This window comes from Bufo gargarizans, chromosome 7, assembly GCF_014858855.1.
Source record: "Bufo gargarizans isolate SCDJY-AF-19 chromosome 7, ASM1485885v1, whole genome shotgun sequence".
Lineage (NCBI taxonomy): Eukaryota > Metazoa > Chordata > Amphibia > Anura > Bufonidae > Bufo > Bufo gargarizans.
The window spans coordinates 168,133,362-168,157,948 of record NC_058086.1 but is presented as its reverse complement, the minus strand read 5'-3'; the positions used below and the strand labels follow the sequence as shown (position 1 = coordinate 168,157,948).

Sequence of the window (24,587 nt, the reverse complement as noted above, 5' to 3'; positions counted from 1 at the left end):
TCAGCATCACCCGGTACAACTGGGACACTGACTGATCACTGCCATCCTGGAGTGACTGCACAAGCCGATCCCAGTGACCCGGGCACAATCACTACATAGTAGCTATTCATGCCATGCTAATTACTGCGCCCGGGGCATTAACAAGGCACAATCATCAGTAGTTACCTGGGCCGCACTCACAGACCAATACTACCTGTGGGACCCTCACACACCGGCCATGCCCTCCCATCACTGACCCCTGTTCCCATGGCATGCTGCCCCCGCCGCTGGCACTGCCCGCTCCTCACCTCCTTTTTGTGCAGTCTCAGTATTTGGTCCCAGTGCATATCTGGTCCCTGCCGGCTCCTTCATACCCGGCGCTCCGCTGCTTGTGAGCTCAGAGGTATCTCACCACCTGAGAGTGTCAATCAGGGGATGAGCTCATGGCCCCTCCCCTATGAGGCGGGACCGCCCCAGGCGAGAGGTGACCTAACCCTTTACTTGCCAGAGAGATTGCTGGGAGTTTCACTATCACCTATGAGTCAGATCACAGCTCATCAGAAACATCCACAGGGAACACAGGTCATTCGTCTGTGGAGCTTACATGCCAGGACACAGCACGTGTTTCAGTTGATTACCAATTTCAAGATCTCTGCTTGCTGTTTGTAAATATGACCATTCTTGTTTCCATCCAGAGACTAAAAACCTGTGCAGGCCTAGGGGCTACCTAACTGCGATGTGTGAATAAACCTGGAGTTGTTGGCACGTGGCCGAAAAAAAAAAAGAACGCATGTGGTTCTTTTGCAAAATGCTGCGGCTCCGCAGCTAGCACGTGTCACTCGATAAACCGTTAGACTCAAATGCCGCAATTACACAGCTGGTAGGGTCATCTCATTACTGGTAGGGTAGCATGTTTTTGCCCCAAAATACATGTGAAATCCACAGATAAAAAACAGGGTGCATTTACACGCCGCTGATTTTGCCGCAACTTAAAATTCTGTTCCATTCATTCCTGCAAGCCACATCCAGGGGAATATAACGGATTTCCACAGAAATTTCTGCTACGAAGGGGGTCATTTACAAAGATCGTCTTTTTATGCCTGGCTTTGTCCCTTCCCCTGCGCTGCCAGAGGAGTCGCCTGATATATGGCGAGTCGTGCACCTCAACGTAAAGTAGACGGACCTCCGGCCATCCAGCCCCTGACTGGAGTAGTTTCTACTCTGCTTTATGTCTGTAAAAATTTGTAAATGTGTCGGGCCCAATCTCCCCCGCCATTCCCAAGTGGTGAGGGTGGCGTAAAAACATGCAACAAAATAACGTGTAATGGAGATTTAAAAAGTTGCAAAACAGGGTCTTTTTTGTGCTCGTTGCAAATGACCCCCAGAATCCGCAGAGTATAAGTGACCCTTACGCAGTGAAGTTCCATAGGTGGATTTGAAGCATTCTGCGCAGAAACTGCAACAGGAAAAATCTGGAGCACGCAAAGTCCAAATCCGCAGAGGATTTCACCCGACGCAAAAAAAATGTTGTAGTTTTACGATGTGTATTTCTGTCATGTGAACAGCAGCAAGTCATGGCCCCTCATGGGTCTCGGCGCAACTGCACCACTTGTATATACCGTAAGGTTGTGCTCACATGCCATGCAACATAACCATGCTCACTTCAGCACAGATCGCCACCATTTCCGGATCACGCATTTTACTGGTGAAACAAATCCTTTTATCTTGTTTTACCTATAGAGGGGAAACGGCTCGAAATTCACAGAAAAAAACAAAACAAGAAAGCAGCCTAAGGCCACCTGCACATGTTGCTGAATGCGTGCGATTTTTCTGCGTGGATTCCCGTACGGAAAAACTACAGGGTATAAAAGTACCAGCAAAGTGTATAATCTCATGGAGACTGCAGATTTTGACCTGCAATGCGGATTTCAAATTTAATAGCATAGCCGATTATCACCTTTTCAATGGAAGGCTGAGTTCTGTAGTAAAACCGCACCAAAATCCGCAATTTTGGTGCAGATACGCTGCAGAAACACACATAAATCCACACGGAAATTTGTGCACAGAAAAGCAAAAGTGTGCATGAGGTTTGTTAAGTCACATTGCTGGTACTTTATGTGCATAATTGAATCCCCTGTAAGCAGCAGCACAAACCTCTCTCCAGTCCTGACAGTTTGTTACAATGTATCAGTGCAGTTTGAAATGTATCAGTCTGGAAATTATTCTAAATATTTACCTCCAGAGGATTGTCTAAACTGGATACAATTGTATCAATCGGTCTGTGTGTTTTTGTTATGATTGTTCCCATTCACTGACAAGTGGAAATTTTGAAGAAGATGCAAAACTGGGACACAAAGTACAGTATATTAAAAAGCTTCAGAACTTTATTACACAAAACTTCTCCCACGACTGTATGGCCGCTCATGCCACCGCAGATTTCAGAAGCGTCCCTCAGTCTACGGTGCGGCCCCAGCCCTCCTCACTCTCTCTCGATTAATCCGATCCATCTATGTTCCCGTGTGATAGCGGATTAATTCTGGGGTATAATCCAGTTACGCAAAGTGCGAAAAAACAATGTCTTCTTGGTATAGGGTTATATAACGCACAGGAACAATGCGTCCAGTATCCCAAAGCCTCAGCCCATACACAATCTGCCTGCTGACCCACACAGAGCTACGGTCTGCAACCAATGGTTCTCCAGCAACCAGCATACTGGGAGTTGTAGTTTCACCAGCGCTGTTGAGTCACAGGTGGCAAATGGGGGGTATTATAAAAAAAAAACATTGTGGGACACATGGCTGTGCCATAAGTGGGCTGGAATTCAGAGGGTTCTGACCCCATTCACTCAAATAAAGGGTTTATTTTCATCCGGGGGGCCCTGATGTGGGCACAGACCGTCACATTCTTGTGCGTCTGCCAGCTCGCTCTTCATCCTGTATTATGCTTTTTTTTTTCTTATTGTGTAACTGGTCATTACAGTTTATGGACAGAAAAAAAAAAAAAAAAAGAAATCTGTCTCTGGCATCCCTTCCGACCTTACATGGTGAAGTGTGAACGCTGCCCTGTGCTCACAGATTGGGACATTTAAGACGTTACTACATCCCCCAGCTGTTGGGAAGTTTCGCCCTGGTTTACAATAGCTTTTTTTCATGAGAAGGCCACGAGCCTCAAGTTCTGCAGCAGCTGCCATCCCTTAAAGGGCCAGGTCACCGAAAGTATTCAGCTTAGAGGTGGGGGGGTATTCACACGTGGCAGATTTGTTGCAGAAAGTTCTGTGGCTGTCCCATACTGGTCCGTGTAAATTAACCAGTGTAATAAGAGGAGCGGCTGATATCAGCGAGACATATGGCTGTAAACATTTCTGGAGGTTAATCAGCTTTTTTTTAATTTTACATATACTTTAGCTGGAGACATGCTGAGACTTGTAGTTCAGCTGCAGCCCAGGGCCGCTTGGTCTCCAGCCTGGGGATGACCATTTCCTTTGTGTCAGCAGCAATGTGTATCAAGGCAGGAGACTTCCATGTAATCAGGAATTTGCATAGCAACACAAATTAGATTAACTTCCATGTCACTAATCACATTCTATAATATTTGCTTGTAAAGGTTGTGGATTGGAAATGGCTGGATGGGTGGTGAAGGGTTAACAGCGTCTGCCCTGAAGACAAAGGGTTAAAAGAAACTACTTCTCTCATGACATCATGGTGACAGGGCGCACAGCTCATGTTTATGGCATGAAAACAGCACCTTGGGGAGGGACTGGAGGACACAGCTGATACAAGGGCAGGAAGTGACTCTACCCCCAGTATACAGTACATGATGGCTCAGCGCCCCGGGCAAACAGCAGGATCCTGCCTGTGTACATCCTGGGGCCCGGACACCTACCCGAGAGTGAGCGCACCCTACACACGTGCAAAATACCTGCCCTGCCGTAATACAGGGACACTGCCACAGCCCCCAATACACAGACCATCAGCTCATTATCATCAGCCAGTGATAATACACAACCCCCTGCCCAAACCCCAAATATACACAGCTCCCCTGCCCAAACCCCAAATATACACAGCTCCCACTGCCCGAACCCCAAATATACACAGCTCCCACTGCCCGAACCCCAAATATACACAGCTCCCACTGCCCGAACCCCAAATATACACAGCTCCCACTGCCCGAACCCCAAATATACACAGCTCCCACTGCCCGAACCCCAAATATACACAGCTCCCACTGCCTGAACCCCCATATATATTATATATATACACAGATCCCACTGCCTGAACTAATATATATATATATATATATATATATACACACACACACACACAGATCCCCTGTCTGAACCCCAGATATACACAGATCCCACTGCCTGAACTACATATATACACAGATCCCCTGGCTGAACCCTATATATATATATATATATATATATATATATATATATATATATACACAGATCCCCTGCCGTAATACAGGGACACTGCCACAGCCCCCCAGTACACAGACCAGATCATCATCATCAGCCCCTGCCCAAATCCCATATATACACAGATCCCCCGCCTGAGCCCCAAACATACACAGCTCACACTGCCTGAACCCCGAACATACACAGCTCTCTGATCAGGAATCGCTGAGACTTGCAGTCCTACAGGACAATAACATAGGACTAAAAGCCATGTAATCCCATTATGTACAGGAGGATGGGAGTACAGCTGGCAGTCAGGACATGCCGGCAGCGAATATTTACTTTAGAGAGTCAACACCTGAGCCAGATCCCATTACAGCCTAATCTATGGCAAACATCCAACCTCAGCGCCATAAATCACTGCAGGGCGCACAAAGCAGGTGCCGCCGCCGCCGTCTGACCGAAACACAAAAAAACAACAACAAAATTGCAGATATCCACCGTACATGTTTTCTGGGACAGCGATCGTTCCATAGGAGCTCCATGGAAACGTACTGAATGTCTCATAGGCTGCAATGGTAATTTATTGCAGTCTATGGGACAAGAGATCTCATGCGATGACACGTTCAAATATAAGTGGGAAAAAAAAGTGGGAAAAAAGTTTAAAAAAAATATTCTTAAAAAATTTCATTCAAAATCAAAATGGCCGATTTGCTGTTTTGTCGTCGCTTCATCTCAAAAAAAATAAAATAAAAAGCAATCAAAAAAATCATACGCATGGTATCGATAAAAACTACAGATCGCTCCGCAAACAATAAACCAGCCCTCACACATCTCCGTAGATGTAATATAAAAAAGTTATAGGAGTCTGAATAGGGCAATGGAAAGAAAAAATAATTGTATTTAATTTATTTAATTTTAGTTTTTAATATTATTAAAGGGGTTCTGCAGTTTGTTTAAACTGATGATCTATCCTCTGGATAGATCATCAGCATCTGATCGGCCGGGGGTCCTACACCCGGGACCCCCACCGATCAGCTGTTTTGAGAAGGCAGCGGCGCTCCAACAGCACCGCGGCCTTCTCACTGTTTCCCGCAGGCCCAGTGACGTCACGACTAGTATCAATGGTCTGGGAGCGGCTAAGCTCCATTCAAGTGAACAGAGCTTAGCCCCGCCCAGGCTAGTTGATACTAGTCGTGACGTCACTGGGCCAGCGTTAAACAGTGAGAAGGCCGCGGTGCTGTTGGAGCGCCGCTGCCTTCTCAAACAGCTGATCGGTGGGGGTCCCGGGTGTAGGACCCCCGCCGATCAGATGCTGATTATCTATCCAGAGGATAGATCATCAGTTTAAACAAACCGCAGAAACCCTTTAAGTATTAAAACACATATTAGTATAAAAACTATATAAATGTGGTATAACTGTAATCGTACGGTCCTGGAGAATGAAGGGAACAGGTCAGTTTTAACGCATTGGTAATGGCATAAAAACAAAACTCATAAAACTATGGTGGAATTGGGTTTTTTCTCCCAATATCACCTAGTTTGTTACTTTTTCTCCAGCTTCCCACTACTTCATATGCAATATTAAATTGTGCCATTAAAAGTAAAACTTGTGTTTGAAAAAACAAGCTCCTCATACGTCTATGTGAATGGAAGAATAAAAAAAGTTATGGCTCCGGAAAGGCAGAGAAAACTGAAAAAACGCAAAAATGGAAAATCACTCCCATCCTCAAGAGGTTGAAGGGTTACTCCCATGTCCTATATCCACAGGATACGCCATAAATGTCTGCTAGATGCAAGTCCCAACACATCCAGATACAGGTGGGCATCCCTGAGGTGGGAGCTGCATCCAGCAGACATCTATGGCATACCCTGGACATATTTAGGACATGAGAATTCTCCATCAATTGTTGTGGTAATTTTCACAGTAAGAAATATGAGGCCTAGGCCTGCCAAACAACAAATCTACCTCAGAAGAGATCCTGTTGCCCATAGCAACCAATCAGAGATCAGCTTTCATTTTCTAACCAGCCCTAGAAAAATGAAACTGGGGCTCTGATTGGTTGCTATGGGTCACCACATTCTCTGAGGCCTAGACTGTCCAAGCAGCCATTTTGTGGCATAACACAATATTTCTGACAGCTGGTCAGGCAATATTTTGTCAGCGGAGACAAACTCTATGAGAATACGTCTCAATAAACTTAAGCCTCACGCGTTCAAGTAGGGTTAGTTCCTAAAATGGCATCCTCTACACGACGGTGCACTTTAAGAAAAGAAAATGAAGCGGGAAAAAAAAAAGAACATATTCTATAAAAGCAGTGAAAGAGGAAAATGGAAGGCTAATGAGATGTGCGTTCACGGCTGGGCACATGCCTGTAATCTCACGGATGACATGTCTGTGAAGGCAGGCACAGCGAGCAGAGATGGACGCCGATGGAAAGCCTGCGGCTCTATTACTGACAAGTTAATCTATAAGAAAGTAATACCTCGGAGGATTCATGATGGAAATGAGATAGGGGGTAATTAAAATGAGAAGAAGAAAAAAAACATACTGCCTTCACTACTGTGCGGAGGAGGGGAAGTGACAACCACTAAGCACAATTCACCCAGAGCTGCAGTTGTCACTTTACCGACACGTCCACATTGGAAAGATACGGATTTGCGACCGGTAAATCTGCAGCGTATTCCCATAATAGCAATGAGGATGAGATTTTAGCGAATCCCATCCAAACTCGCCGTCGATTAACCCGTGTTGAATTTATGGTGTGGTTTTCAAGGCGAATCCTCTGTAAAATCACAGCATTTTTCTGCAAAATTCTGCCCCGTGTCGCCGTCCCCACAGGGAAAGGTCAATGAAAGCATACTCACCAACACTTCAGCTGATAAAATCGGGGCTGCCTCAGGAACACCCTAAACCTGCCCAGAAACACCCACTTATGGGCGGGATTGGTGTTAGTCTTACCCACCATCGACCCAAAACAGCTAAAATTTGGCGGGACTGTCTCTGAAAATAAGGGACAGTCCCTGCAAATTTGGAACAGCTGGAAACTATGTTAAAGACAAGAACGGTTCTGGTCAGATCTGCATGGGACCAATCAGGCGCCTCTTTGGGGGGTAATTAGATGGCCATGTGATGCGGTTTTTGTTATCACCTCACTGCCAATTAATAGAGGGTGCCAAATAGGAGCATTTAAAGGGGTTTTCCTGCGACTAAGTAGGGGCCACGATGGTCGGAGTTACTCTAGCCTGCTGTGCTATGCTGGATGCGAGCTTGGCCGTTTCCGTAACTCTGCTTCCCCTGGTGAGCGCTCATTCGAAGGATGGGATGACACCTTTAAAAAGGGGGTTTTCCGAGATTTTTTTTTTTTTTTACGGATGACCCTGCCGATCAGCTGTTTGAGAAGGCAGGAGCGCTCCTGTGAGTGCCGCGGCCTTCTGTCTGCACATTGATGTGAATGGGGCTGAGCGCGATACCAAGCACAGCCATTATACAACGTACGACGCCGTGTATGCTTAGCTGAGAGAAGTCAGCGGACCCCCACGATCAGATACTGATGACCTATCCAATTAGTAAAAAAAAATCCTGGAAAACACTTTTAAATCACGCACCCGATTTACTCCTGGAATTCGGCGACGTGAAGACCGCATCAATAAAGCATCGTGAAGAAAAGTGATGCCCTGACACCCTCGCGGCCGCTCTGTCTGGGGCGCATACAGGACAGATTTCGGCCCCAGAGCAGGACCCATGATGCCTATCAGTTTACACTTAGGAAGTTCAGTCTCGGTCTGGGAAATCTTGTAGCAGGCAGACACCGCCTGAAGCAGAGATGACTTCATTGTGTAGATCGCTGACACCGTACAAAGACACCTTGGTATTCAGCGCGGCCCCTATCTAAAAAAAAAAAATACTGGTTAAATAGTAATATTGGAGCGGGCGCACGCCCTCAGGGCAGCAGTAGACAGATTATATACATTTATTAACCAGTAATACACCTCAAACAGGAATGACATGATAATGAACGATGGAATTGATTCCTAAAACTGACAATATATTAATGGAATACCAGATATTATGTATTTAATCCTTCCTAAGAAGTAATAGACCGCTTATTATTATGCAATTTTCCACATTAAAAAAACATATAAAAAAAATGATAAAATAAAGTCCAGAATTGTAGATGAAAATTTATATTGAATGCCGTTACTGATACTATTGCTTTATTCGATATACCAGAGATCAGCGGCCTCCGGCACTTCAGCTGTTCTAAACTACAACTCCCAGAATCCTCCTTTCAATTCTATGGGGGTTACAAGAACAGTGGAGTAAGTGTGCATGATGGGAGTTCAAGTCTCACAGCTGCTGGAGTGCTGATCCCTGCGATATACCATTGCATTATTGGATATGCACATGTTCTAATCAATTTCAGCTACAATGCTGGACTTATTTTATCATAATTTTTTTTTTTTTCATATATATATATATATATATTTTTTTTAATGTGGAAAATTGCATAATAATAAGCAGTATATTACTTCTTAGGAAGGATTGATTACATAATATCTGGTATTCCATTAATATACTGTCAGTTTTAGGAATCAATTCTAATGTTTATTATTTATTTTAGGGCTCATGCACACGACCGTTGTTGTTTTGCGGTCCGTTTTTCACTGATGCGTTGTTCTGCATCGGAGTTTTTTTTTCTCTGTTTCAAGTATTCTTCCGTTCAGTTATTGCACAAAACACATCCGTATGGTTTCCGTATTTGATCCGTTTTTTGAGGATCGTATATAGAAAAAGTTACTTATTAATCACCAAACACATGAGCAATATGGGCTGGGCATAGCATTTCTACAGTATGGATCCGCAAAATATGGATGTGTTCTGTGTGTGTTCCTTATTTTTTGCAGACCCATTGACTCGAATAGGGCCTCAGACCACGATATGCGGACAATAATAGGACATGCACTACTTTTTTGTGGAACGGCCATGAGGACAAACGGAATGCGCACAGAGTAACTTCTGTATTTTCTACAGCCCTAATGAAGTGAAAGGTTCCGCATACGGTGCGCAAAAAAAAAAAATTAAGTGGAAAGAAAATACGTTCATGTGTATGAGCCTTAATCCTGTTTGTGGCGTGTATTAAATGTATATAATCTATCTACTATTGCCTAGATCAGGGGTAGGCAACCTCCAGCAGAGTAAAACTACAACTCCCAGCATGCATACTTGCTCTTCTAAGAACGCTCATAGAAATGAATGGAGCATGTTGAGAATTGTAGTTTCACAACAGCTGGCGTGCCGAAGTTTGCTGACCCCCTGGCCTAACTCTATATTTCTATTTATCCATTATTTTACTCCTTGTTTTTACGGATAGTCTATAAGCTTCAGCGCCCACATTGTCCGCGTTTCAATCACAGTGCGCCGTTAGATATTTTAAATTCTAAAAAATAAAATACCTGGGAGGAACGTTCTCAGAGCAGTGTACAGGGACGTTACTGAACCCCAAACCTGGACGTAAACCCAAAAAGGGGCAAAAATAAAAATGGCTGCAGTCGCCTGCATTTTCTCGAAGTGTCGCACACCTGTGTGTACCAAAGGTCAGAGCGAGAGCGGCGTTATCAGTACAGAGCGGACTTAAGTCCATCAAACATCCAGGTTATTACCGTACGCAGCAACATCAGGCGTTATGGAGGCCCCCCCATGTAGACCATGTTACCAATGCGGGACAGCAGCCACATACAGAGATACGTGATCAGCCGGAGACGGGGGTAATGTGGAGGGCGGCAACATCCGCGTGAAACCCCTAGAGACACAAATGAGTGCGATGGAAAGTAATCAACACTTGTCCCCAGCTCCCATCACACGCGGATCCTCCGGAGGCTCAACCATCGCCACCTACGCATTTTTATGGTTTTTAGACAAATTTCATTCGCATAACCGAAAGAGACGACGACTGACATTGACCCCCGCAATATCAGACAGACGTGAGCTGCCTCATGTCAGAGATTCCGAGTAATGGAGGAGACAAAATGGCTGCCTGACTGGTCCTACAGTCCTGTTTGGTCATGCAAAAAATAAATAAAAATAGAAAAGCTAATTCAGCGGCTTCTGGGAAAGTAGGGTAACGGCCATAATGGTTGTGCAGCTTTGGCGTGCAACCCCTCTGGGAGCTGAAACGGTGGCCATATTGGTCATCACCCAGCTTTCCCACAAACAGATATAACTAGGGTAAGCAGAATGTTAAGGATTTGAGGACAACTTCTGACGGTAGGCACATGGGTCCTGGCCCACTGTAACCACGTGATCGTATAACCGGCGCCCCGTCATTTCCCGCCCGCGCGTTCTGTGTAAACTGTTATTGGAGCAGTATAAATAAGTGAACCCTCGTATAGCGTATGCATCACCTCGGCCGATTCATTCTGAGGAATGTGTACATGGGCCGGGTTTCTGCCAGCTGCAGCGTACAGACAGGACGGGCGGATGAGATTCATCTGTGGTAATTGCTTTGTCAAGACACGTAATATTCTAAGCAGTCACTTAGGTCGTTCCTTGTAATTGGCGCTGTGAGAACCTCGACATACTGTACACAGAGTGACCGCCGTGTGCAGCACGGATAGACGGGCCCGGAGTGACTCCATAAGGTCCTGGGTGGTTGTCATAGGTATCTGGAGCCATGCTGACCGCAGTGCATCCCACAGCTGCCGGAGGAGCATGGGGGGGGACCACCATAGAGCGAACACGACCATCGAGGTGGTCCCACAGATGGTTCAAGTCTAGGGAATTAGGGGGCCAAGGTAGTACTTGGAAGTCTTTGTCATGTTCTTCCAACCATCGTCAGACATTTCTCTCCGTGTGACGGGTCTCATTGTGTGGCTGGAAGACCTCATCCGCCCCATGGGAGACAATCAGAATGTATGGGTGTACGTGATCTGCAAGGATGGATTGGCCATAGACCTTACAGGGAAATTTCTCGGTGGGCCGATCCCCAGGGGGCCGCCTGAGCCCTCCTCACTGCCGGCCAGTGGAAGTTTTTTGGGAAGTGAATTGCGCTGCTGGCAGTATTTTGTGATGGACTGTGGTATTTGGCTCTGTTGGGGCAGTATAATGTGCCGCAATATGGTATTGCTGGCCCTGCCTTCCATCAAATTTGGACCCAAATACAAAACGGGGCCACTTTTAGTATTTTTTCCAGGGCCACTTTAAGTTCCAAGTCTGCCCCTGGTTGAGAGCGCCTTCCACAATGATGAGTGGCCCAGAGAATGCCAGGAAAACCTCCCCCGACCATACCGCTGCCCCCACCAGCCTGTGTTCTTCCAGCAATGGCTGCTGGGTGTTCCCTCTCTGATGTTTCTCTCCTGACACCCCAACGTCCATCCGTTCCATGAAGACGAAAACAAGACTCATCGGAGAAGACAACCCTTTACCAATCAGCGGAGTCCGATCCTGATGTAACTTCACCAGAGGAGCAGTGACCGTCCGTCTGCTCCGGAGCCCCATACGCAGTAGGTCTCTGTACTATTGGGTTAGGCCTCTTGCACACGAACGTGTGCGCCCCGTGGTCATGCTGCGGCCCGCAAAATGCAGGCCGCAATGCACGAACACCGTCTGTGGGGCAGCCGCTGCGGATCGCAGACCCATTCACTTTAATGGGTCTGCGATCCGGCCGTTCCGCAAAAAGATAGATAGGACATGTTCTATCTTTTTGCGGAACAGCAGTACGGGACAAAACCCTACGGAAGCACTCCGTAGTGCTTCCGTTCCGCATCTCTGGATTTGCGGTGAGCTGCTCCCCTGTAGTGTGTCCTCCACCCTCGAGCACCTTCATAGTCGACGTTCACCTCTCACATCAAGTGCAAGTGGTGCTCCGCAGTCTCCATGTCTCTTATTCACATGGCGCCATTTGTCCACTCAAGGTACTCTTTCACCACAGCAGCAGTGAAGAGTTCACACTGCGCAGTGTCAGAAATCCCGCCACCCGGGGCCTGAAAGCCGATAATCAGCCCTTCCTGCAACTCTGATAAATCATCCATGACAGTAATGAGGGATAAGTGTGCAGACAGCCTATTGCAGACCTTGTATACCCACCGAGCCAGCTCACCACACCTTACATGCCCACCGAGACAGCATACCACACCTTACATGCCCACCGAGCCAGCATACCACACCTTACATGCCCACCGAGCCAGCTCACCGCACCTTATATACCCACCGAGCCAGCTCACCACACCTTACATGCCCACCGAGACAGCATACCACACCTTACATGCCCACCAAGCCAGCTAACCGCACCTTATATACCCACCGAGCCAGCTCACCGCACCTTATATACCCACCGAGCCAGCTCACCGCACCTTACATGCCTACCGAGCCAGCTCACCACACCTTACATGCCCACCGAGCCAGCTCACCGCACCTTATATACCCACCAAGCCAGCTCACCACACCTTATATACCCACCGAGCCAGCTCACCACACCTTACATGCCCACCGAGCCAGCTCACCACACCTTACATGCCTCCTCAGCTGTATTGTCTGTTGGAGTCTGAGGTAGTCCAAAATCTAATTTAAGTCGCACACGAGGCTTGGGCTGTTGCTCTGACCCGCCACCATACTTTTCATTGCAGCTCTGCTCTTATTACACTGCTTAGCTGCCTTGTCTGTTGGGATCTAAGGGTATGTTCCAAAATCCCCATGGATTTTGGAGCACTTGCTGTACAGAAATGTGTGTAAAAACCAATACAAGTCCGCGGGCCATTGCTTCCATGTTGCAGCCCACGTCTGAGGCGACACGTCACTCCCTAATGCAGGAATCCACGCGAAATCCATGCAGAAAACGTAGCTGGATTGCCACTGGCGGATTGGCCGCAATGAATGGGTCTCATCTGTGGTCAGATCCACGACATGAGAAATCCGTGGCAGAAATCAGAAGATCATCCTCTGCAGTAACACCGCAATCCCTGTAGACAGCGCTAATTATTCCCACACGTGACCGCCGCGCCCGCTCATCGCCTGTACGGGTCTATTCACGTGATGTGGTCAAATCGCAGTTTATTGCCACCAAATGCTGCAAGTTTACATTGATTTCTAAAAGCTGCCATTTGTCCGCACTGTGCGAATAGGCCCCAGTGACAGACGCAGATACTACCTCGCCTCCACATGGCAGCAGTGGGCACAGGCCGTCTACCCAATTAACGGCGCGCTGCAGGTGCCTCATCCCGTCCCAGTTGTGTAAACAGATTTCTTGCCAAAGTAAGCGGCGCGATGTTTACAGACCTGGACCTGTGCGCTCGGATACTTGCTTAGGTAAAAAATACTGAAGGGGAAGCTGTAGGCAGGCATCGATGGCGTGACGCGACCTCCGCGTATTTTAAGACATGCAAGTTACCCTTCTGTCATGCTCTGTGTCCGTCGCCGCCATGAGCTGCTCTGACCTGTAACGGAAAGATGCTGGTAATGACAGGCTCTCCATGGCGGCCTATGGAATGGTTGCTATGGCGATAAGGCTAGTATTAGGCCTCAGACGGCCGTAATGTGGGGGCAAACCCGACCGCGGGTCTAGCGACAAGCTTCGGTAGGCGAACTTGCTATGCCCATAGTGTTCTACGGGCACAAGATTTGGACCCTAATATGGCGGCGTGCGCGGGGCTTACACCAGTTTCTGCAGGTTTATTAGAATCTTTCCGTTTCTCGGCTATTAACCGTTAACCAGGCACAATCCATATTCCAGTCAGATAAGAACGTGGTATTCGAAGGAAAGCCGATACCTGTCATAGTTTGTGGGATTTGGGTTTGACATGCACAAAATGTTTGAGGGCTCATGCACACGAGCGTGCGTGCCCCGTGCTGCGGACCTCAAATATTGGTCCACAATGCACAGGCGAGGTGCACGCCGCTTGCAGATGCGGACCCATAGACCTGAATGGGTCCACGATGTGCAATATATGGTCCGCACCACAAAAAAATACATGTTCTATTTCTTTGTGGTGCAAAGGCACAGACCAAAATCCCACGGAAGCGCTTCATAGTGCCTCCGCACCGCAGATGCGGACCCGTTCAAGACAATGGGGCACATTTATTAAGTTCCCATTTTTCTCCATAATTTCCTGTACAACCCCCCCCCCCCCCCCCGATATGTGCTCACATTTAGGGCCCGTTTTTTGCTTTTGATTTCAATGGTTTCGCAAAAAAACGGAATGTACTCCATATGAATTCAGTTTCCGTTCAAAGATAGAACATGTCCTATTATAGCCCGCAAATCACGTTCTGTGGCTCCATTGAAGTCAATGGGTCCGCCCCAAAAAATGGAACACATACGGAATGTACTGTATCCGTTCTTGCGGAACCAGCTATTGAAAATGTTATGCCCAGCCCAATTTTTTCTATGTAATTACTGTATTAGAAAAAACGGAACTGGAAACACTACTGAAACAAAAAACGTATCCCTTAAAAACAGCCCGCAAAACACTGAAAAAGCCATACGGTCGTGTGAACGAGCCCTAAAACTTTAAGTTTATTAGACAAAAAGCTGTTTAGAAAAGGTCAAAGATTACATTGCAGAACACATCTGAAAAAGTGCTCTAAAAACATAAATAAAAATAATCACACACATGTGGAAAAAAAAAAAAAGCGCCGCCCCCAGGGTCGTAGTTTCAAGCCACTCTGTACACAAAAAAAAAAGCCGGACAAATAGGTGCACATGTTAAATGTGTCCTAAAAAAAAGACGTACATTAGGGAGCCTTAAGAGTGTGTCGTCAGAAAATGGCGCAGGCATCGCAAAATACAACAAAACTGGCGCAACAATGTTAATTTTGCGGACACAAAAAAACCTAAGGCTATCAAGGATAGAATACGACAAAAAACGTGGAGCAGACACTTTAGCAAATAGGCCCCAATGGGTCCACAGCACGGAGAGTACATGGCAGTGCTCGTGTATTGCGTAAGGGACGTTTACGGTCCGCAATACGGGCACTGACCACTAACGCTCGTGTACATGAACCCTAAGGGCACAGCCACACAGCATGGAATTTTTGCAGCAGAATATTTGCCAAGAATCCACAGGGGAAACGAAAAACGGGGGCGATCAAAACTGCTGGAGGGGAAAACTGGCAACCAATCAGATTCCACCGTTCATGTTTCAGATTTCCTTTGGAAAATGAAATGTGGAATCGGATTGGTTTCTATGGGCAACTAAGCCAGTTCTTCTCTTACACCAGTTTTGATCAATCTCCCCCCAACATCTTCATTTACATCCGCAGCAAAACCGCATCTGCACACGAATCCGCAGCAAAACCGCATCTGCACACGAATCCGCAGCATAAAAAACACATCTGCATATAAATCTGCAGTAAAACATTTCATCCTCCTATTGTAAAGGGTGGAAATACGCAGCACACATTGACATGATCCGCAGGCCAATTAACGCCACCCTCAATTCTGTGGTGCCCGGTCTGCAGCATTAGCGCCACGTCCAGGCGTTTGTATAACGGGCAGAACACTTATATGGACATATATGAACCGGCTGAACATTGCTCCGAGACCTGCATGGGGATTCAGTGCAAGGTACCCGAAACACAGGTGCAGCGCACAGGTGGCGGGGGAGGGGGCAGGATTTGTGGATCTTTCCACCGCCGAGCTGTTTGCCGACTCTTCACTGCTGAGGATTCATCCCTGCAAACAAGAGCTGGGTGCGGCCGAAATGAGGAGAAACGGTGCGGACACCTGAGCCCCTATCAACACAGACAGGAAGCCGGGCTGCTGATCACACACGGTCCAGGCTCGTGGGATATGCTGGTGCATGTGGGCCCAACAGTGCTGTAATTATGGGGGGGGCATAGGCTGAAGTCACCCTCGCAGCAGTGCTATAATAAATGCTGAGGGGAGGGGGGCAGGAGTTTACAGTCACAGGAGGGTATGCCTGAAAAGCCGTGCGCCGGCCAGGCCTGTATCTCGGATCCGCTATACACGAGCCCCAGCTGTTTTTGCACCGCATCACGAATGCGGACCCATTCACTTGGACAAGTCCGCAATCTGGAAGGTGCAATGCAGAATGGAGGCACGGAACCCCATGGAGGCACCACTGAGCGCTTCCGCGTGGGTTTTCTCTCAGCGCCGCTGCACTGCAAAAAAATAGAACATGTTCTATTATTATTATTATTATTTTTTTGCAGTGCGGACGGAAAACCAACCCGTTCAAGTTGAATGTGTCTGGATCTGTCTACAATTTGTGAACTGCAAAAAAGCTACGGCCATGTGCACGAGCTCTCAAGGAACTGCAGTAGGAACGACTGCCTTAGGCCTCTTTCACACGAGCGTGACGGATTAGGTCCGGATGCGTTCGGAGAAACTCGCACCATTTTGCAAGCAAGTTCACTCAGTTTTGTCTGCGATTGCGTTAATTTTTTTCTGAGCGGGTGCAATGCGTTTTTCACGCGCGTGATAAAAAAACTGAAGGTTTACAAACACCATCTCCTAGCAACCATCAGTGAAAAACGCATCGCACCCGCACTTGCTTCCGGATACAATGCGTTTTCACTGAAGCCCCATTCACTTCTATGGGCCAGGACTGCGTGAAAAACACAGAATATAGAACATGCTGCGATTTTAAAGCAACGCAGAAGTGATGCGCGAAAAACAATACTAATGTACACAGACCCATTGAAATGAATGGGTCAGGATTTAGCGCGGATGCTGTGCGTTCACGTCACGCATTGCACTCGCTCGTGTGAAAGGGGCCTTAAAGGGGTTCTCCGGGCTTTTAATATCGATGACCTATCCTCAGGATAGTTAATCGATACCAGATCAGCGAGAAGGCACTCGCAGCATGCTTGCCATAGACATACCAGCAGCAAGAAGAGACGGCACGTGCGCATTTCGTGTGCTGATTGGCGGGGAGTGCCGGGTGTCGGACCCCCGCCGATCTGATACTGATGATCTATCCTGAGGATAGGTCATCAATAGTAAAAGCCCAGACAACCCCTTTAATATCAGTCTGTTATCAGAATCACGGACGCATCCTGCAACAGTGGAATGCCCCCCACGTTAGATCACAGAATGCGTACCTTTTTGGGGGTGATGTGCAGAAATTTTGGGACGCACAGCCTAACATGAGCCCAGTAGATAAGGTGCTCTCGGGTCGCACTGTGAACGGTTTTCACCACCTCCAGCGAGCTGGTCCTCTATGGGTTAATCGTGCGGCATCTTGAGAACATATAGGCTCTTATCACCTGTGTGTGAGGGGCGGGGGATGGGAGCCGCAGGTGGCTGACGGCACAATCACTGGGACTTGAGAAATGCTGTCTGGCTGACAATACTGAGGTCATGGGCGTCCCCTCCGGCTTTCCTAATGTATACATTACAGTCTATGGCGGCCGTGTAATGGATCCATCCAGGGCGGGGCGTATTGTCCAAAACTGGCAGTTTATTTCAGCATTTTGACATGTCTGGAGGGGGCGAGCTGGGAGGTATAAGCCGTCCTGCCGCCTCCTTATTTATTCTTTTTCCGACAGGTCAATGCCTTTAACATGCCCTGCAAGTCTGGCAGCCAAGACATGCTGTGACCTGTAGTTCCGCTAACGGTGCCCTTATACCAGCTACAGCTTCAGAATCCCTGTACGTGGGCATGCTCGGTTTGGCTGAGGCTGCCTGCAGAGATTGCAATAACGCCATTTTACTCCCATGTGTCAATACGTAGACGTTTCCCTGCAAAGCCCCGTACGGCAAGGAGCGTGGTAACTGGTCAGTTTGGGCGGGCTGCCGGACCATTCAGCGCACACCATCTGCGCGGCGCAGCTCTAGCAGCAGGTGCTGCCCACACTCTACAGCCCCAGAACTATAGCGGTGCCCGACCTCCTGCCCCACTACCAGTGAACATGCTGCTCGGTAAGTTAGCTCCCGTTCTCATGTAGTGAGGGGCACCAGGTGTCTGTGGTGTCTGGCGCTGCAGCCTTCAGTGTGTGTGTGCTCTGAGGAGGGGGCATGCCCTGGCACTGCTCATGTGGAGGGCAGTGGGATTTGTGAGGGGCAGGCCTGTGCCCTGCTGTGCTTCCCATGTCTGTCTGCAGTACTATGGCTGGAAGCGAAGGCACGGTCTGGAGCTGGCCGCTCTCTATAGCGCTGGTTCAGTCCCATGTTACAGGTCACGGGATCCACCGGTGCGGACAAGGAGAGGGTCCCAGTGCTAATGGAGTCTCGGAGCACCCAGAGATCTCTGTGCAGCCGTTTGTCACCTGTAAGGCCTCATGCACACAGCCGTTGTGCGGCCATTCCGTGCATTGGGGACCGTGAATGGGTCTGTGATCCGTCTGCGCAGGTGATAAAAAAAAACCCTGAAGGTTTACAAACAACATCTCTTAGCAATCATCAGTGAAAAACGCATCGCATTCGCACCTGCCACTTGGAACTGAACCCGAGTTCGGGAAATAGTTTTTTACAGTACAAATTAATTTCTGAAGTTATTACCCGAAGTCTCGCGAGACTCCACAAAGCAAAAACTTCGGCTCATCGGAGCCAATACATTCTAATACTGTACGGAGCTCCTGCTGCGTACGGTATTGGAATGAAGTTTTATGCGAATCGACTTTGGATGTTTCATCCGAAGTCGATTCGCTCATCCCTACTAGTAATGGTTCCTCTGCATGAATACCCACCTCTTAGGGCACGTTCACACCACTGATATTTATTTCAAGTGCTGGATCGGGCACATAACTGACCTGTACGGAGCTAAACAGCGTCCATTAAGGCCTCATGCACACGAGTTTTTGCGGCTTGGATGCGGACCCATTCACTTCAATGGGGCCGCAAAAGATGCGGACAGCACTCCGTGTTCTGTCCGCATCCGTTGCTCCGTTCTGTGGTCCGCAAAAAAAATATAACCTGTCCTATTCTTGTCCGTTTTGCGGACAAGAATAGGCAGTTATATCAATGGCCGTCCGTGCCGTTCCGCAAATTGCAGAACGCACACAGACGGCATCCGTGTTTTGCGGATCCACAATTTGCGGACCGCAGAACACACAACGGTCGTGTGCATGAGGCCTAACTATGATGGAGTCTGTTCAATTTCCGTTCGAGATCTTGTCTTTTTTAACCAGACAGAAAAGTCCTGCATGCGATGCTTTTTTTGTCCGGTCTTTTTCACAGAATCTGTGACAGAGGCCCAAACACAGGCTCCAACGCGGATGCCAACAAGCCCTTAACATTACGTATTCCTACGAAGAATGAATTTGTATTACTGCAACTTTCATACTCCTCCTTAGATAAAAAATACTCCTCAAAAATTGTAAAAGTATTTTTACTCTTCCGGAAAAGTGTAGCGCAACCTCTGCATGCCTGTGTTTTTGATGGAAGAGCGGAAAAAGCTGCTGCCAGTAAAAAATGAAAACGCGCCATAAATCCTTGATGCATTGGAGATTGATGCAATACCCACATCTCACCAGCAGGTGGCAGCGTAGAACTGTACATTCCTATGCAGGTTACTGTATATGTTACCATTAAGAGTTAATTATCCTTCTCTGGGAAGGAATCCGTCTGATGACCATGTAAACGTTCTGCTCTACCCTTGATCCGTCTGCCAAAGGATCGCACTAAGGGCTCGTGCACACGACCATATGTATTTTGCGGTCCACAAAAAATACGTATGATGTCTGTGTGCATTCTGTATTTTGCGGAACGGAACAGCTGGCCCCTAATAGAACAGTACTATTGTCCATAATGCGGACAAAAAAATGCACACGGAGTAACTTCCGTGTTATCTTTTTATTTTTTTGTGGACCCCTTGAAATGAATGGTTACGCATACAGTCCGCAAAAAAAAAAAAACGGAGAGAAAATACATTCATGAGCCCTAACTGCGACCAACGCAGGGAAGGTCACGTTTACGCATCGTTCTGCCATTGACTTATCTGTGTTTTGTAGTGTCTGGCGTTGGTTGGCACATGCCGCTGTATAAGAGTATGCCCCCCATAGGCTCCTGTGTAAAAAAAATTAAAAAACTGGATGCCTTTGTTCCAACTTTAGGGAACAGCATGTGAAGAAAGATGGCAGCCTGTATTCCGCTGCATAGGAAGAAGCATACACCCCCCCATCTTCCTTCGTATTTATGTAGCGCAGGGTACACAAGAATAAACTGCGGTAACTTGTGCCCTTCCTGTCACCTCGGCGCCAGCTCGCTCACCCTGCGGAGGAAATGGTGAGGTCTGCGGCAGGAAACCGCTCTGAATGTCATGGACGGCTGGATGGACATGTACGGATAAAAGTTATGGCGGCTTACAAAGCCCGATGGTCCTGCTACTTAACTGTTTCAGTGCTGAGATGCCGCAGTCCTGACTTGTAGCAGATGGAAATATTTTGCTGCGACAAACAGTCTTTTTATTATTTTTTCCGCCCCTGGTCCCTCCCTGCGCCTCCGGGGTTAACTATGCCATACTGCTCAGATATGGCATCCGGGTGTGCAAGGACGGCGGTGGCGCTGTGCAGAGAGTCCTGGAGGGTCTGTGATTAGTGGGGTACATGAGACCTGCAATATGCAGTCACCGACCCTGACTGGAATACCCCTTTAAGCCTGACTTACATAAGGCCGGCAGACCCCTGTAATCCGGGTCTGGGGTCGTGCTCTATTATACATACACACGCCGTGATAACATTTCTGCTCCCGCCTCTCCCTGTGAGGTCGGTGCAGCTTTATGGTTAACAACCTGGCGCCTCTTGTATACAGATGTCTACGAGGCGCCTGGACGGCCATGACACGTGGCGCTGGGGATGTTTGCACCTGGATAAGGCTACTTTCACATAAACGTTTTTTGCGGATCCGTCATGGATCTGCAAAGACGCTTCCGTTACAATAATACAGCCGCATGCATCCATCATGAACGGATCCGGTTGTGTTATGTCTTCCATGACGGATCCGTCTTGAACACCATTGAAAGTCAATGGGGGACGGATCCGTTTTCAATTGTGTGCGTTTGGCTCCGCTTCGTCAGGCGGACACCAAAACGCTGCAGGCGGCCTCCAGAGCGGATCGGAGGCAAACTGATGCGTTCTGAGCGGATCCTTCTCCATTCAGAATGCATTAGGGCAAAACTGATCCGTTTTGGACCGCTGAGCCCTGAACGGATCTCACAAACGGAAAGCCAAAACGCCCGTGTGAAAGTAGCCTAAACAGAAGGGGGCACAAGGAAATATTTAGGGCAGATCACACTGATTCGTAAGAAGGAGCCAATGGACGCCTGTGAAATAAGACTGCTGACCGGTTGCATTCAGCCTTGTCATATCCATATCTGGGAAAGCTGGGTGAAGACCTCTAATGGCGTGGTCATCCACCTCCTGCTCCCAGAGCTGCGGAGCTGGCTCCTTAGACCTGGACGGTTTGGGGTTTATTTTTGGTGAAACTACTACCACCATCCTCTCTGCTCTCTACAAGGCTCACTGGCATGTCACTACTTTATGGGGGAGGGTGGTCGTTTTGGCAGGATTTCCCCAGTTAAGGCTACCCCCACCCTCCCATGCCCATACAGGGTCACATACGTTTTCGGCTGAGGCTTCCATCCCGTCTGTGAGCGCGGCGGCTGGTGTGGACCCGCATGCTGCCGCCCGGCTCTGCTCACTCATTCTAGAACACAGTTTGCACAATTGTGGCGGGAGGGACCAGCTGACCGGTCACATGAGATCAGAGGCAGCGCTATAAATACTGCCGGCGACTGCTGCCCTTGTGAGAGGACGGGGGTCACTTCTCGGGCCCTGCTGTCCCCTCTCAGGTCAATGAACTCTAGTTAAAGGGACAGTCTGCTGTCTCTCCATGTGCTGTGCTACTGAAAGTTCTCTGTTATCAGCCACGGGACTACTGCCCCCATCATCATTAGGGCTCATGCACACAAACGTATTTTCTTTCTGTGTCCTTTCCGTTTTTTTGCGGACCGTATACGGAAATATTCATTTCAATAGGTCTGCAAAAAACAGAAGGTACTCCGTGTGCATTCCGTTTCCGTATGTCCGTATTTCTGTTCTGCAAAAAAAATAGAGCATGTCCTATTATTGTCCGCATTACGGACAAGGATAATACTGTTCTATTAGGGGCCAGCTGTTCCGTATGGAATGCACACGGACGTCATCCATATTTTTTGCGGATCCGTTTTTTGCAGAGTACTTGCTCTTATAAAGCTGTTGCACCAATAGGTTATATTCACACGCGGCACATTTGTAGCAGAACAGTCCGATTTCTGCAGCAGGTGCACAGATTTCTGCTAATCCCACGACAGGTGCAGAAACTTCTGCAACAGCCACATGTGATCTTGTGCTTGCAAGCTGCAGATGTTAGGTGAACTGGCCCTTTAAATAGGCGACGCTCACTCCTGACATCTGTTGTGGGACTACTGCCCCCATGCAGGAACAATGCTGATGCATTCCTTTCTTAAAATGCTGCATTGTGTAGCGCCTCTGTTATTCCTCCTGGAAATGTATGAATGGACAACATCTGACAAGAGGAGTAACTCCTTTCTAAGATATTCATACGTTTTCAGAAGGAATAACGGAGGAACAGAACCGTATTGTATTCAGATGAATGGCCGCCATGTAAAACTGGCAAGATCAGGGGGGCCATGTGGCGGCGCGATCTCTACATGGATCCTTAGAAAAACCAAACCATAAAGTAATTCTGTCATAAAACCAGTCTCAAAGTCTCTCATAACAGTTATATAACAAGCTCAGCCGCGGCGCCTGAACATACGCAAACGCTTCCTCTCTGGCCATTACAGCGGCGGGAGGAGGATTTTGATCCATTCGAGTTTCTCATAAAACGCGCGTTATCTTTATTGCTTAGAAAAATAGAAGATAAGGACGGTAATCGCTACTTGCGAGGCTCTGCGGGTGACACGGCAGCGCAGACCTGCAGGAGTTTCACTCTTCCCAAAGGTCAAAAGGGCCAAGGATGATAATGAGCAGAACTGATGCGATTCCTCTGTGGAGCCATCGTGCAGTCACGGGGTCACCCGGGCTTCGTAGACAGGCACAGTCCCTGCACACTCTTCTCCCTCTGCGGCCAAGTTAAAGGGGTTTTACTATTGATGACCTATCTTCAGGCTATGTTATCAATATATAAGATTGGCGGGGTACAACACCAATCACCACCGCCGATCAGCTGGTTGAAGGAAAGGACGCGCTCCGTGCGAATGCTGCCTTCTCTTCACGATTTACCTGCTCACCGTCGACAGTGCGTCGGTGTAACTACAAGGCGCCCCATTCACTTCAATGGGACGGCTTCTTGTAGTTACACCAGCTCACCGCTGCACTGTCGACGGTGAGCAGGTAAATCGTGAAGAGAAGGCAGCATTCGCACGGAGCGCGTCCTTTCCTTCAACCGGCTGAGCGGTCGGGGGGGCCCATCCGATCTGACATTGAGCACTAGTGTTCAAAACTTTGGATTAATACTGTACGGAGATTCGTCTCCATTAGGGATCGACCGATTATTGGAGGTACTGATATTAAGGATTTTGCACATTATAGGTATCGGCATCTAAGCTTGCCGATAATGTGTATAAAGCGAATACTAGTGAGCGCTTATGGAAGCGCTCACTAGTATGTATCGGGAGCAGGAAAGAAGCGCAAGCGCTTCCGATACTCACCCTCCCTGGCCTTCTTTGATAGGGGCCCGCACTGCACTGTCCTGACCCCGTACAGCGTCAGGACGTAGTGCGCGCACTATGACCTGACACTGAGCGCTGTCAGGTGAAAGTGCAGCGTGGGCCGGAGAACACAGGGGAGTGCGACACTGGACCCGGAGATTAAGAGGAGCCGCGGCGCTGGAGAGGTGAGGATTTTATTTTTATTTTATTCATCTGAGGTCTGATAGGGGTTAAATAAAGTCTGATCTGAGGTCTGATAAGGGTTAAAGTGTGATCTGAGGTCTGATAGGGGTTAAAGTCTGATCTGAGGTCTGATAGGGGTTAAAGTGTGATCTGAGGTCTGATAGGGGTTAAAGTGTGATCTGAGGTCTGATAGGGGTTAAAGTGTGATCTGAGGTCTGATAGGGGTTAAAGTGTGATCTGAGGTCTGATAGGGGTTAAAGTGTGATCTGAGGTCTGATAGGGGTTAAAGTGTGATCTGAGGTCTGATAGGGGTTAATAAAGTCAGTGAGAAGGGGGGGATGGTGTGGAAATTGGCATTGGGCACTAGTATATTATAAATTGACTACCATCTAAGGGCTTTATTAATTTATAATTT

The 24,587-nt window shown here is 47.9% G+C and overlaps 1 protein-coding gene across 6 annotated transcripts in view; it reads right to left on the bottom strand.

The window, feature by feature from the left end:
* TMCC1 (transmembrane and coiled-coil domain family 1) overlaps positions 1-24,587 on the bottom strand; it is an 86,360-nt gene that overhangs the window by 9,258 nt on the left and 52,515 nt on the right. The window contains exon 1 of one of the 6 annotated variants that reach the window (XM_044301178.1): positions 21,897-22,011. The exons of 3 other annotated variants lie outside the window; for them this stretch is intronic. In XM_044301178.1, the coding sequence (XP_044157113.1) occupies positions 21,897-21,980 (84 nt within the window). In that variant the 5' untranslated portion in view covers positions 21,981-22,011. Of the gene's footprint in view, positions 1-287; positions 364-7,987; positions 8,255-21,896; positions 22,012-24,587 lie in introns of those variants that run through there. 2 more of the 6 variants (XM_044301177.1, XM_044301182.1) reach the window with 2 other exon arrangements.